Source organism: Channa argus, chromosome 9, assembly GCF_033026475.1.
Source record: "Channa argus isolate prfri chromosome 9, Channa argus male v1.0, whole genome shotgun sequence".
Taxonomy (NCBI): Eukaryota; Metazoa; Chordata; class Actinopteri; order Anabantiformes; family Channidae; genus Channa; species Channa argus.
Window position 1 is genome coordinate 8904876 of NC_090205.1, and position 14087 is coordinate 8918962.

General features: G+C 42.1%; 1 protein-coding gene across 1 annotated transcript; it reads left to right on the plus strand.

The window, feature by feature from the left end:
- Nucleotides 1-1413: 1413 nt before the first annotated feature.
- Nucleotides 1414-6892, plus strand: olig1 (oligodendrocyte transcription factor 1). The gene has a single exon (XM_067517242.1). It carries the CDS (start codon nt 1757-1759, stop codon nt 2519-2521), a length of 765 nt encoding a protein of 254 aa, XP_067373343.1. The 5' UTR covers nt 1414-1756; the 3' UTR covers nt 2522-6892.
- The last annotated feature ends 7195 nt before the right edge of the window (nt 6893-14087 follow it).

Sequence of the window (14087 nt, forward strand, 5' to 3'; positions counted from 1 at the left end):
ACAGTGTCTTATGCAGTTCGACCCTGAACTTTCTAAGAAACGGGCTTCAGAAGGTGAGAGTTGGTCATTTATTTTTCTCCACTGTGACACTCCCAACAAGAATACCACAGGGTTGTGTAATAAGACCAGCCCTGTTTACTGTCTTCACCAGGAACGGTGTAGAATCTCTGAAGTTCAAAAACATTTAAAGCTTTGCGGGTAATAAAAGCCTCATGGGCCTGATCACTGGAATGACAGGGCCTACAGAGAGAAGGTAGAAGGCCTGACATCATGGTGTCAGGGCAACAATCATCCAAAGATCTAAAAATTTAAGGAATCTACCTTCACCAGACACCAGTAGAGGCAGGTAACAGCTTCCAGTCCCTCAGGGTCCATATAAATAAGGGATTAAGGGGGACAAGTCAGTGGTTAAGACTGCAAACCAGTGCCTTATCAGCATTAGGAAACTGACACGTTTTGGCATGGACAAGAGGAGACTCAAGAGGTCTAGAGGTCTCCTCTGTAGCTGCATCATGACTTTCTATGGGAGCATCTCCAAGTAGAACTGGAAAACAGTTATCAAAGTTGAATAAGTGTATTAAATCCAAAACAGTCATCAGCAAATATATTAATATAAAATACATTCTGTATATTCAAAATAAAGCATAAGCAAGTATGAAGAGGTTGTCTAATGGTCCACTTAATGCACTGCAACTCTGAAAGAGGAGTTTATGCTTTTAGGTTGCCCTCTGACTCCAGGGCATAGTGCATAGTCGCAAAGTAATCCAACTGACTTGTACCCAAATTACAGACACGTGTAAATGTGCCAAAAAATAAAAAAACCATGACGGCATCTTTATGCAATAGAAACCCCAAGAAGAGCTCCTTTGTTATTTTTGTTTAAATAAACAATATGATAACGCAAAAGAAATATAATAGAATGTGACACATACTTGGACAATGGATGCACTTTTAATGACCTTAGACCACACATGCTCACAAGAAAAGAAAAAATATTTTATTTGTTGTATTTAGTTACTTTTTATTCTTTTTTTTTTGCAGCACATTCTTATTTGTTTAGAAAATTAACTTTTTTACTCACAAAAAAGATGCAAAGACCCTGAATTAAAAAAAACACAGTAAATGTGAAGTCATGGGACTTTTAGACTTGCATACATGTTCAATAAAAGTTTGGTAAAGCAAGGTTTAACGTTGATGTTGCTTACACATGGAATAGTGTAAAATTTCAATGAAACCCACCATGAAATAACAAATTAATTGACTTTTTCCCCGTCTTTTTTCAATAGGATTCTGCCGATGTATCTACTGTTTGTTTAATTGTAAAATAACAAAAAGAAATGCAAATAAGTTTATAAAGAGCACATCGTGTGTCGGGGAGGAGTTGAGTTGAGGTGGGGGCATGTGAGGGGAGCCTTTAGCTCACTTTTCCACTGTGCGAGTTGTCATTCACACCACACGCAGCTCTGGAATTGAGATAAAACTGAGCTGCCACTTTAGAAAGCTCTCATTCACTTGCCGGAACCTCTGAAGCCAAAAGTAAAAACCGTTGGTCACTCGTCATTGTGCTGGATGGCAGCTGTTTCCTACAGAGATCAGCAGGTGGAGGGAATGAAGATTTGATTTCTGAGGTGTGTTGATTTTATTAAGAGCAGAAGTGTTTTTGCTTTGGCTGCTAGGCTATTTTTAGTTTAGCTCTTACTGAAGAAGACTGCGCTGAAAACCGGCTTTGAAGATTTATCAGACTTCTAAGGAGATTATGAATGTGCTATCAAACCAAGTGATCAGGGCCCAGGAGCAGTCTTTACCTCTCTGTGGCCCTGGGTCTGTCCCGGACTTACCCCACTGCCCTCCAGGGTTCAACCTGAGCTCCCGTCTAAATCCTACACCCATGCTTGGCCTTCACAGTGGTCAAAGATCAACCAAACCTCAGAGGGAGCTGAGCCCCGAGGAGCAGCAGGAACTCAGGAGGAAGATCAATAGCAGGGAGAGGAAGCGGATGCAGGACTTGAACATTGCCATGGATGCTCTGAGGGAGGTCATGGTGCCTTATGCCTCTTCGCCGGCTTCTTCCTCCTCCTCTCATTCCCATCAACCTGGTGCTCCTCCAGGTCGCAGACTGTCCAAGATCTCCACCCTGGTTTTGGCCAGGAACTACATCCTCCTCCTGGGTTCGTCTCTGCAGGAGATGCGGCGCCTCCTGGGGGAGGTGAGCGTCGGGATGGGTGTGAACACAGGGCCAGTCCCCCGGCTGCTGCTCGCTGGAGGTTGGCCCCTCATCTCTGGCCCCGGTCAGCTCCTACTCACTCAGGAATCCCTGCTCACCTCAACATCCTCCTCCTCATCTTCCTCCTCCACTTCATCATCCTCTGCAGCAAAATGTTCGATGCTGCCCATGGAGGGCTCCTTAGCCCCGGTGCAGTGGAGCTCTGCAGCAGCCTCAGGAGGGCCCCTGTGCCCCTGTGGAGTCTGCAGACTGCCAAGATTTAGCCACACCACTCCGGCTCCAAGATTCCCAAAGTGACACCTTGAAGAAGTTTTCTGAAGACTTGATGACTGTTACATGTATGCAACACTTTTTATATAAATTGTTATTTTTCTAACATTTTAACATGTTTATAAATCTTTACTACACATTACTATTACTTATGATTATCCTTTGATCCTTTTAAACAATAATGAACTATTCCGTCTCTGGTAAGCCAAGTTTTGTTTTTGAGATGCATTTTATCATGTCATACACAGAGAAACACTACAGCATTTGTACTTTTACACGTTGCGTGGAAATAGCATTGATGATTCTTGTGAAGTTTTGTGTATGAAGTGCAATGAGCGTGTCCATGGGGAAGATGGCTTCAGTGCTGTAGCTTGTTAGGTGAAGGTTTCCTGCAACTTTAGGGGCCCATAGTTTGAAAGGGTCCATATAAAGGGCTGTTATGAAATAAACTTCATGCACATTAAAGGCCCGGAAACCTTTTTTTTTTCAGTCTAATTTCTATTAACAGTGGATTCTTACATAATAATATGATTTCTGTATTTTTGTTTGTGTTAATGTCAGTGTTTTGCTGTTAGTGGAGCTGAAAAACTGATGAAACCACAAACACGCAGTGCAGATTAACTAATTAGCTAAGTTTCTCAGTATCAAACTCTCAATTTTGCATATTTTAATATGTTATGTCAGAGAAATACAGAGGTTTCCAGTAACTTTAAACCCGCTCAAATCAACATTCTTTTAAGGGGGTGCAGAGATTATGTTAAAACAAATTAATTTATTAATTCTTTTACCCTATAACGTTTGTTTATATGAGATGGAGGAAGACAAAGGAAAGTGTACAGGTGATATTTAGAGAGAAGGAAGTAGAAAAACAAATTACTCATAGATTCACTCATAGAACGCTATTGGGCCAAACTTCTTCTCACACTGTTGTCTATCCTTTGGATCTTTACCGGTATAACTTCTGATATACTTTAAACATTGACAAGATGCAGCTGAAAAGCTTTTTCTAGCCTCTACCTCAAAACAGTGAAACAGTCCTCATCTCTTCCCCCATACATTGCTCCAACAAGCAAAAGATCAAAACCCACCCATGTAATTACTCCTCTGCAGAAAGGAGGCCTTTTGATTATTACCCTCTCTCTCTCCTCCAAGCTCAAATTCTTGATGTTTCTCTGTGTTAAGGAGCCAGGACGAGTGATTTGGTGCTACTCATTACACTCACTCCACAATATGTTCAAACGCCCAGAAAATGTGTCTCATTGAATGGGCTTCACTCTTGCAAACTTGCCACCCCTCTGGAAGAAAGCAGGCGGCCGCATTCTGAGTGAGAATAAGAGGCGCTGGTAGGAGGGAGAATATTCTCAGCCACAACCTGGCCCTTAGCACGGCCTGCATGAATAATAATAATGAAAATAATCATAATCATAATGCTGATAAAATACTCAGAATAATTGCTACCCTGGAATAAGAGGATTATGGCGGGTAGATATGTGAATGGTGCTGAGTGAAAGGAAGGGAATCTGTTAGCATCAGGGAGAACAAAAGAGGAGCTGGATGCCATTAAGTGAGATTAAGCTAAATAAGGCTTGATTTTCTTACAAGGAAAAAGGAGGAAGGAGAAGAGGGTGAGAGTGAAGGAGGAGAGGAGGGGGATGGACTGAGAGCCTGATTCATAGATCAAAGTAAGATGGTCAAACTTCACGTGTTTCATTTACATATAGCTGCTTTATGTCTGTGGAGGGATTAGCTACCTTGCTATTTTCTCCGGCTTATTCTCTATTCTGCTACCTTTGCCCACTATCCATTTCCTCCTGCTCTCAGGACGGTTCTTCTCTTCTTCTTCTTTTTCTCCTTCCCTTTTAAAAATTGGGCTCCTTAATTCCCCCCCCCACACACACACACACACAATTCTCTGCTCTTTCTCTCCCATTTCTCCAAGAGGCTCTCACTTTCTCGTGTTTGGTGGTTTCATTGTTGCAGCAACGCAGGGGTCTGGTCAGTCTTTGTGTTAGCACTTTAACTCATCTCCATTTCATCACTGTTGTTCAATGGGGTGAGGAGAACTTGTAAGACAATGCACACGCACACACACACATATGCAGGCGTGCGCGCGCACACACATACACACACACACAGTAATGAATGCATCTTAAAATTTGGAGATTCAAATTCAGATAAATAGAGGCAGATTAAGCAGCAGCAGTTTCTACACTATACTGCAGTTGCAAATATGTTTTGCAGTTTTGCAGCAGCAGAGCTTAATTCTAACAAACTGTTCACATAATCGGCAAGTCTCAAAAAATCTGATGCTGAATTTATCAATAAAATGTTACCAGACAACCGTTTTTTTGGGAATTTTTCGCTCACTGTAGGTGTTAACACCTACTTTGCAGCAGTCACCACAGAGTCATCAGACTTCATCACAGGTGCTGTTTTATCATTATGTCCTTTTGAAACTCAGCAGAAACAAGTTGATGTGTTCCTAACCAGTCACTTTACACTCCAACATGTGTCTCGAATGTGGATTGTACAAATTGTCTCGCAATGTCCTCTGTCCTGCAGCCTCTCATCTCAGAGTGTTGTTTGCCTCCAGCCTTTGTCGTACTGTTTCATAGCACTTAACCAGTCAACGTGGGGAGTCCTTGGCTTAGGAAGTCTTGAGCCATAAATTTCATCTCCACAATGAGCGGAGCACAGGGGCTGGTCAGGACCCCCATTTACTTTCTAACCCAGCTTTTATTCATTCCCTCCCTAAATAACATCAGGCCCTCCTGCGCTGTCCCACCCTGAAACTCCCGATCCCCTCTGTCACCCCTTTCTCAGACTGCGCTGTTACAGCAGGGTTGCTGCTGAGCCCGCCGGCCCGCTCATTAGGCGTCTTGTTCTCTCCCACCCATTCCAGCGCTCTGTGCCATTCAAACCGTGGCCCTCATTACAACTTTACAGGCCATCATCGACCGTCACATCATTACCCCAATCGAACAGCCAAAAGATGAGATGGTGTGTGGTCACGGGAGATGTTTAGCCTTCACAAAAATTTACACTAAAGTTGTTTTAGGGGTGATTTCAAGTTAAATAGGTGTAAATAATTTCTTATTTATGTGTTAGTATTGCAGGTGGTAACAGTAAAATAACCAGTGAAACGAACACTGACACAAGTCCTTATCATTAATAAACGTATTTATTTGGAAAATTGCACTTTTAATAAAGATAATGTTAAAGTAGGGGAGAAAATGATTGGTTAAGACATAAGACATTACCAAACCGGAGACAAGAGAACAATTTATTGTAGAGGGGTTTTCTAATAGCAAATTACATCGTACATTATCTACTAACCTGAAAACAAAGGGTGTCTTCCTTCAGGGCTACAATCAGATTAGTACTTATAGTAATATAAATAGTATTTGTGTGTGTGGGTTTGACTAAAACATGTTATGAATCGTAGGTTGATATAAATTTAAACCCATGGTGCAGAGACCCTCGCAGGCCACCCCTGTTCCTGCTCTTTTCAGCTGCTTTTTGGCATGATAATTGGGATTAGGTGTTTTGTCAGTCCATTTACTTCAAACACGTGTTGTTGTACTCTGTGGATTGTATTTTATGATTCTTTGCCACACACTGTGGTCTTTATGAACGGTTTTTGCAGTATCGCATCTCCCTTCAATTTTAGGTCTGTTAAACTGTGGTAATCACCAAATAGCATTTTGATTACCACAGTGAAGTTATAAAAATCTTGATGCCCATATAGCTGACAAGGAGACATCCAACAATTTAAAACAGGTCTTTGTGAAACGCACAGCAGTTATGTAAAGTGTGTGTGTGTGTGTGTGTGTGTTTGTGTCACTGTGGTAATGAACCCCTGGCCCACGGTTTGCCCTCTGTGGCCTTGGAAGCAGGAATTCCAGTTAACACATCACAGATCAGTTTTCTTTTCTTCTCATTTTGTGTTTCTGTCGCTTCTCTCCAAACGTCGGCTGGGTGTCGACGAGGCCTGACAGCCACCAGCCCTCGTCCTCCTCTGTTTTCCTGTCCTATTTTTTCCCTTCTTTTCTCTCGCTCCTCTGTTTGGGCTCCTCTTTCTTGCCTCCTTTTCTGCTTAATTGAGTTGTTTGGCAGGCGGGCTTGTCAGACTGCACCGTCTATGTGGGAGTCCGAGGGGCAGGGGGGCACCCGCCATTGTGCTCCCAGAGACGGGTTAGTTTTTCACTGTTACTGCTGCATGAGTGAACATGGCCCAGATCAGGACCAAGAGGAGCTGGAATTAAATTTATGAAATATTGTGGACATATAGATATATTCTATCTACAAGAAAATCTGAATTGGTTTTATACACTTATTCATACGTTTTAGACTCAAGTCACTCTGTAACTGCAAATTAAACCAAATGCATCCAAAAAATATCTACTGTCACGCTTACTAATATCGACAAATATTGACATTATATTTGAAGTTTTAATTAAAAGATATTCCTTTGTATTCGTGTATTACTGGGGTTTGACCCAATTAGAGCCCAGAGAGTCTCCTCAGTTTTAAGTGCTCAGTAAACCTATAAATATCGTCTCCATACGAGTGTGTAGAGTGGTGTGAAGAAGGCAAACACTGACTGTGTGTGGAGTCATCAATCATCAGGACAGAGCTGAAAGAAAACGTAGAGGATTCTTGTTTCACGAGTTTGTTTGTGGTGTGATTCTGTAACCAAATTGATTTCAAACTCATCCCCTGAGTCAACTTAAGATATAGATAATTTAAGCGCAGGCCTGAGATACCTATACTGCTTTATTCAGTATATGGTGCAATATGTAGCCTGCAGAAGAAAACACCTAAAAAGGCACTGAACCATGGCCAGAAACATGACAAAATGTACAATAGTTCATTTAGGAAATCCAATAAAAAAAAATGTTATTTGTTGTGATGTTTCCCTTTCGTCATTCATTGTTTCATGAATTATCCTGATCTTTCTGAAAGCACTAGACGGACTCTAATACCTGTATCTGATGCTTATGTAGGAAAAGGAACAGGGCATGTCAAAGTATTACTGCTGTTGGTTTAATTTTGAGGCTATTCTTCAGTCACGCTTCTATGGGGTGTGTCTGTTGTTGGTGTGTTGTGTTGTTTGTATTTTGTGAATGTACGAGGAACATACTCTTCTCTTCCCTCAGGGTCCATGAACCTGTCCATCTGCTCACACACACCACAACAGACAACCAAGGGCAAAGGAAAAGTCCTTGTTTGTGTGTGTGTGTGTTATAAATATGAACATTTGGAAAGGGCTGGGTGTGCAGTCGCATTACGTGGTACAAGGTCTGGACCAGAGCCACTGGGCTTCAACTACCTCTTAGAGACTGCCCCAACTCTCCTTACATTTAAATCACACACACACACACACACACACACACATCGGGGATGTTCTGACAGCAACAGCACCTCAAACACGCACGCAGACACTCGTGTGCCATCATACAGCCTTTCTCTTTCTGCTGATCAGCAGAAACCCTGGACACCTTAATCCAAGGACAGCGTGTGTGTGTGTGTTTGTGTGTGTGTGTGTGTGTGCGTGTGTGTGTGCAGGGGTTCACTGAGGTCCACAGCTCTCTCCTCTCCTCCAGCCTGCTGGAATGCCAAAACCAGCCGGCAGGGTCAACGCAGGAGTCAAAACACTTCAGAGAAACGAGGAGAGGCCAAGCAGTGTTGTGCATTTTTATCATACAGGTACATGATTTTGACCCATTGAACAATAAACCTAAATGACTTTACTTTGAAGCCTGGAAAGAGCTTCACTGCAAGTGAAAAGGTGGCGAACGTGTTTTAGCTGTTTTCCCTCAGAGGTCATTAATGAGGGAGAAACTCACCCAATTGCACTTAAACACTAATAATAAGAGGGTTTATAGTTTAACAACTTTAAACAGTATTTTCTCAGTGATAAATAATCTTGTCGTACAGGAGTAACATATTATAGAGGAGTATAAATTCAGATGGATCTTTATTGGACATAAAAAAATTATCCCACATGTAATATCGCTTTTTTACATCTGACTCATTTAATCAGTCAGTTGTTTTCAACACACTTTCATTCTATCTCAGTGTAACAATGTGAGCTCAGTGTGTGTGTGTTTTTAGCATCTCTCCTCTGTGGGCATGTGCATATTGTCGCCATATTACAGTAAAGAAACATATAGTGGAGCAACCACAAACGGAGAGAGATGAGATGAGGTAGTTTCAGAATGGCCGGACATTTTTAGAGAAGCTTCTCAATGAATATACTGTATGATTAAGTTCTGATGTGAGCAGCTGAAAAAACACCTGCCCTGTAAAATACAACTAGTTAGGTGATTTAGAAGACCAGCATCAATGTATTATTGTGCGGTGAGGGGGGGTGGGGGTCATGGTAGCTGCAGTAAACATACCATGTGACTCAACATTTAGACACATGAAACTTTGCGAGGAGACAGTAGTGAAGGATGGAGAAGTCAACCAAGTCCGATGTGAAACAACTGTTTGTACATTATGTGGCACAACATTTAACAACACCTACCCCTGTTTATTTAGTATCTGCCAACCTAAATCTGATGTCTTTGTGCCTAACTCTAACTGAACCACTATGTTTGCACAGTTTTAGTCCAGTGTTTTTGAGTGTTAAGGGCAAAAATGTGTGAAACTGGCTGCCATTATGCCGCCATCATAAGCTACAATATCTGCCACCGTGGTGCCTGGCACAAAAAGAAGGTGAATTCAATGGGCGTCTGTGCTTGTTTAGTAAAAAAGCATTAACTTTTTCTGACACTTTATCTGGAAATTTAGAAAACAGCTACATTGGGCTGTTGAATGTTTAGATAAGAGATTTCCATATGTTTAGACTGCTTGAAACGTTTAAATAAGCTGTTGCAATGTGCCTGTTTGTATTAGCTTCATGGGCTGTTTGTTCTGAATGTGAGTAAAATATAAGAAGCTCAGTGTACAGACAGCAGCTGACGTCTTTGCGTGTGTGTGTGTGTGTGTGTGTGTGTGTGTGTGTGTGTGTTAGGCAGTGTACCCACCATCCTGAGTCCTCTGTTGGGAAGGGCACAGTCCATTCCTCCTGTGTGCAGGTGTCATGGCTGCACCTCTTCATTTGCATACATTTGCATGCTGTCAAACGGAGCTGCTGCTGACAGCTTCCAGAGCCGACTGTCTTCCTGGACCCCGGCCCAATCTTGTCGGCATGGTTACATGGCATGGCAAAATGTAGCGCTTCAGGCTCGCCGCCAGGCCGATCAGTCTTGATCAGACCTTCAACTTTCAGTGGCCAGAAAGCACCTCCAATGACCTCAAATGTCACTGAGTGAAGACATGAAAAACAGGTTCAACGTATGTATATGTGCAGCACTCTTGTTGGAATACTATTAAATGGAGACCCAAACCAGACCTTTTTGTCCCAACGACTGCATTAAACCAAACCTTTTTTTTGGTACATTCTTCTCCTTATTACCACTGAAGCCGAGGAACCCTGAAGATTACGTAGTGCACACATTTTGTGCTTTTATGTTTGAATGAATTTTATGCAAGTTGATGTTGGAAAAGTTTCCTTTCTGCAAAACATCCACAATATTTCATTCTTTGCTTTAGCATGTAACCCCAAATGAAGTAATTCAGTCCATGGTCATCAGTTTCCCTTGCTATTTTTTTTCATCTAATCAGGAAATAAACCACATTTTTAATAAATAAACGAGCAAAATAAACAAATGATCCCTCTGTGTGAATGATGCCACACAGGCTGTAGCAGCCTCTGAGTATGTGTTTCTGCACCTGAGCAGGAGCTGGAGAGCAAAACTTTATTAGAACTGTATGATGAAACATTACACCATGGCCACAGAAAATACCTTACCAAATGAATATCAAGTTTTCAAGTTTTAAAATTCAAAATGTAGCACTTATTCATAATAAACTCAGTTGTATTAGGGAAATGTTGCCTTACCCTTGTTATTTTAGTACATATATAGACACGGCTGCAGAAACAAGCCCCCTTCAAAAACCTTCACAAGATAAAATCTCAACATTACTGCTAGTGCTGTTCTGCAAGCATGTTAACAAAAGTTATGGAGCTATATCGCTACTGAAATATATTTGACAAAAGTTACGTAATGTAGCTTTAACTTGTTTTGTTTTCATCAAAGTCTGATCAGATACTTTCAGGATTTGCTCTTTCTTTCTAGAACCTAATTTCATCAAAGCTCCACTCCCTTCCTCCTTTCAACCTTAAGAATAAGACAAATAAATAAATAAATTGAAGGTGACTGCCCACTTTAAACTACCCTTTACCCCCCTACTCCCTCTTCTGTCTATCCATTCTGCTTTTGGCAGTCGTGCCGGGACCTTTCACAATCACTTGTTTGGCCGCAGATTTCAGGACATTAGGTGCCAAGAGACGCAGAAGCCAAAGAGTCAGAACGGGTTCTCTCTTCAGTTCCTCCCACCCTCTCATCTCTGCCTCCTCGGCGGGTGTTTGTCATCCCCCGTTGAGCCAAACAGACGTGTGTTTACCAGTTTACTGTAGCTGGCCGGGGAGGCTTGTTGGTGTGCAGGCCAGCGCTTTGTCTCTCACACTGTGAAACACAACAGCAGTTAGACTTCTCCCTGACAGCATGCTAATCGTCTGATTTAACTCTCCCATGTTTAATCATGAGGTGAAACGAAGGGAGAGCGAGAGAGAGATTATGATAATTGGTTCAAAAGTCTTTCTTGCATTGTTTCCCATCTGTACACTTTTAGAGTAAGGTGTCACTTTCAACATGTCCATTACTTTTCAGTGCCAACCAGAAGTGTATGAAAGACGGTGGCTTTCTTAGATTTCAGATTCTCGACCTAAAAATCTGGGTTTACACTACATTTACATTTGGTCATTTGGCAGATGCTTTTGTCCAAAATTATAAATTACTAGAAAAAAAAAGCTAAGGCAGGGAGAAGAGAGAGCCGAGAACACAGCCCTGTGGCACAGTGGGGGGGCAGTGAGAGCTGTATGTTTGCTTGGATTGGGTGAGGACATGAAATGCAGTTTGTTTATGGGGTCCAAGTTGGGTTTGGGCACCGTCCTTTCAAGATCAGGTCAGGTTTGGACAGAAATATACTTTGACCAGGTATGGAGGTACTTTACTGAGAGAGTGCATACAGGAGGATTTGGTGGTTTACATTGTGATGAGGGAGGATCCAGTTCAAGGATTAGATCAGAGGACTGGGATGCAGCGTATGCAGTGTACAGGGATTCAACCACAGTCAGGAGTTAGTTAAATTACTAATCCTAAAGCCAGATTTAAAAAAAATATATTTTCTATATCATCATGACTGTAAATAAACCAGAGTCAAAGCCAGTAGAACCCAAACAACTAAAACATGGGTGGTGTTTACCTCAGGCGATGAAGGTTGGCTTTACAAATTCAGCCATAAATAAAATTTGGTTATGGGAATAGAGTGTCTGCCTTTATTGGTTGACATAACTGTTCAGGAGGCAGCAGCGTCAGTGCAGGATTCAGACGGAGTTTTGGTGCCTAGAACATGTTAGATGTACAGACACTACAGTGTGACGGGCCGCCACAACAATCCGCTCTCTCTGTGACACAGACAATAGCGGGACTGTTCAACCACAGCCGTACAAGTGTCCCGGCCATCTGTCTGCATACCCCCACAGTACAAACATTGTCCTGCACACAGACTCTGATGCCACCCCCCAAACCCCACAGCCACCTCACTGTCATACATGTGCTAGTGTGTCTTCACAACAGAGTGGTTTGAAAATCAAAGAAATCTTCCTTAAAACATTTACTCAGTTGACAGAATTAATAAACGATAATTGTGAAAATGTCACATATTTTGTTACTTTTTGAATATAATCTGAATATCTGTGGTTTTAGGACTGTTTGTCAAACATAAGCTATTGTAAGATTCTCTAGGACATTGATTTTTTTATTCACAATTTCCTAATATATTTATTGACAAGAAGAAGAAGTTCTGGTCTCACACAAACACACTCTTGCGCGCACACACACACACACACACACACACACACACACACACACACACACACACACACACAGAGGCGTCTCTCTTCTTTAGCAGCTTCTCAATACTCAACTGTCACAGTGACTGTATGGTGACCCGATCTTATTCTGGTGGTACACACTTGCAAACACACACAAGCTTTGTCTCTACTCTTAATAAAGAATAAAGTTACTTTAGCTCTGAATGTGTGCGTGTCTGTGTGAGCACAGAAAGAGAGAAAGAATATAGAAAATAAAAGTCTGCAGCCTTCAGACACGTCCTGCCTCTCTGTCTGAGACATCCCATTGTGTGTGTTTTTGTGTGTAGGATTGGGTGGTTGTAAAGCTTTTGTTGGAATTTGTGATTAATCACTGGAGTCACAAAATTTATTTAAGTGTATTTAAGTGTATTATAACCAAACCAAAACTTTCCTTCTCCACACGGTCACATCAACAAGCTGTCGGTGAACTTTTGGACTTTTACGATGCTCTTTGTTCTGCTTCACAGAAAAGTTGTAGGACATGCTATATGACATTGCAACACTTGGAATCTTGCTACACTTAGTTACCCTGCCCCGGGTGGCGAGGGGGCTGGAGCCTTTATCAACTGTCACTGGGCGAGAGGTAGTGTCCACAGATCTCCAGGCTATCTCAGGGTCAACACAGAGAGACATACACAAACAGACAACCATTCACACCTACACCCAATTAACCTAACATGCATGTCTTTGGCCTGTCTTTCCTCCCTTTCCAGACATTTGATTTCTCCTCATCCACCTGCTCACCTACTTTTCATTTATTTATGTTCCACTCCCCTTCCACTTGTTTTCGCTTGACATCCCAGCTTTCCTGCCTGCCTTTTTTGACCTTCTGCGTGTTTCTGTAGGTCTTTTCAGTTTTGCCTTGTCCCTCTGCCCGCCTGTTCCCGACTGCTGCTTGCTTCTGCTTGGATTTGGCCTCCTGTTTTGGAGGGGGTGAGCTTGGGAGTGGAAGGTAACCAGCTTGATCCTCAGATTGAACAAACCTGCTGGGTTTGAAAGTGAAAAAAAGCAGCTCTTGTCTTGCTGGTACTTTTGAGCTTTTAGCCCCACTTGATGTAGCTGAGCTGCTCAGTGGCCACAGGTAAGACTGTGATTAAACTCAGCAACGTCCAGGTATGAAAGTGTTCAGCCGGCATCTCTTTTGAGGCTTCTCCATGCATTTGCTGAAATTATGTATAAATTCAAATGTATTCTTCAGTGGGACACAGAAAGAGAAAACTGGCTACTAGTTTGTTTTCTGGCGAACACAGGCTGTTTTTGTGTGTGTTTGTGCGTGTGTGTGGTTGTGCACACATATGTGTTTTGTCCTTATTCAGCGCGTCATACAAAGAAAACGACAGCACAGCTTTAGAAATCAAACACACACCTGCATGGAGACACACAGAGGAGACACTCATCTGACAGTCTGAATGGTGTCACTTTTTTCTTTCTGTCTCATTGTTTTCTTTCAGACTTTCTTTATTTCTTTCTTTGCTTCTTTCTCGCACCATAAGCGACAGGCCGACCTCTATAATCTGGGTACCATCAGCATACTGTACACAGAGA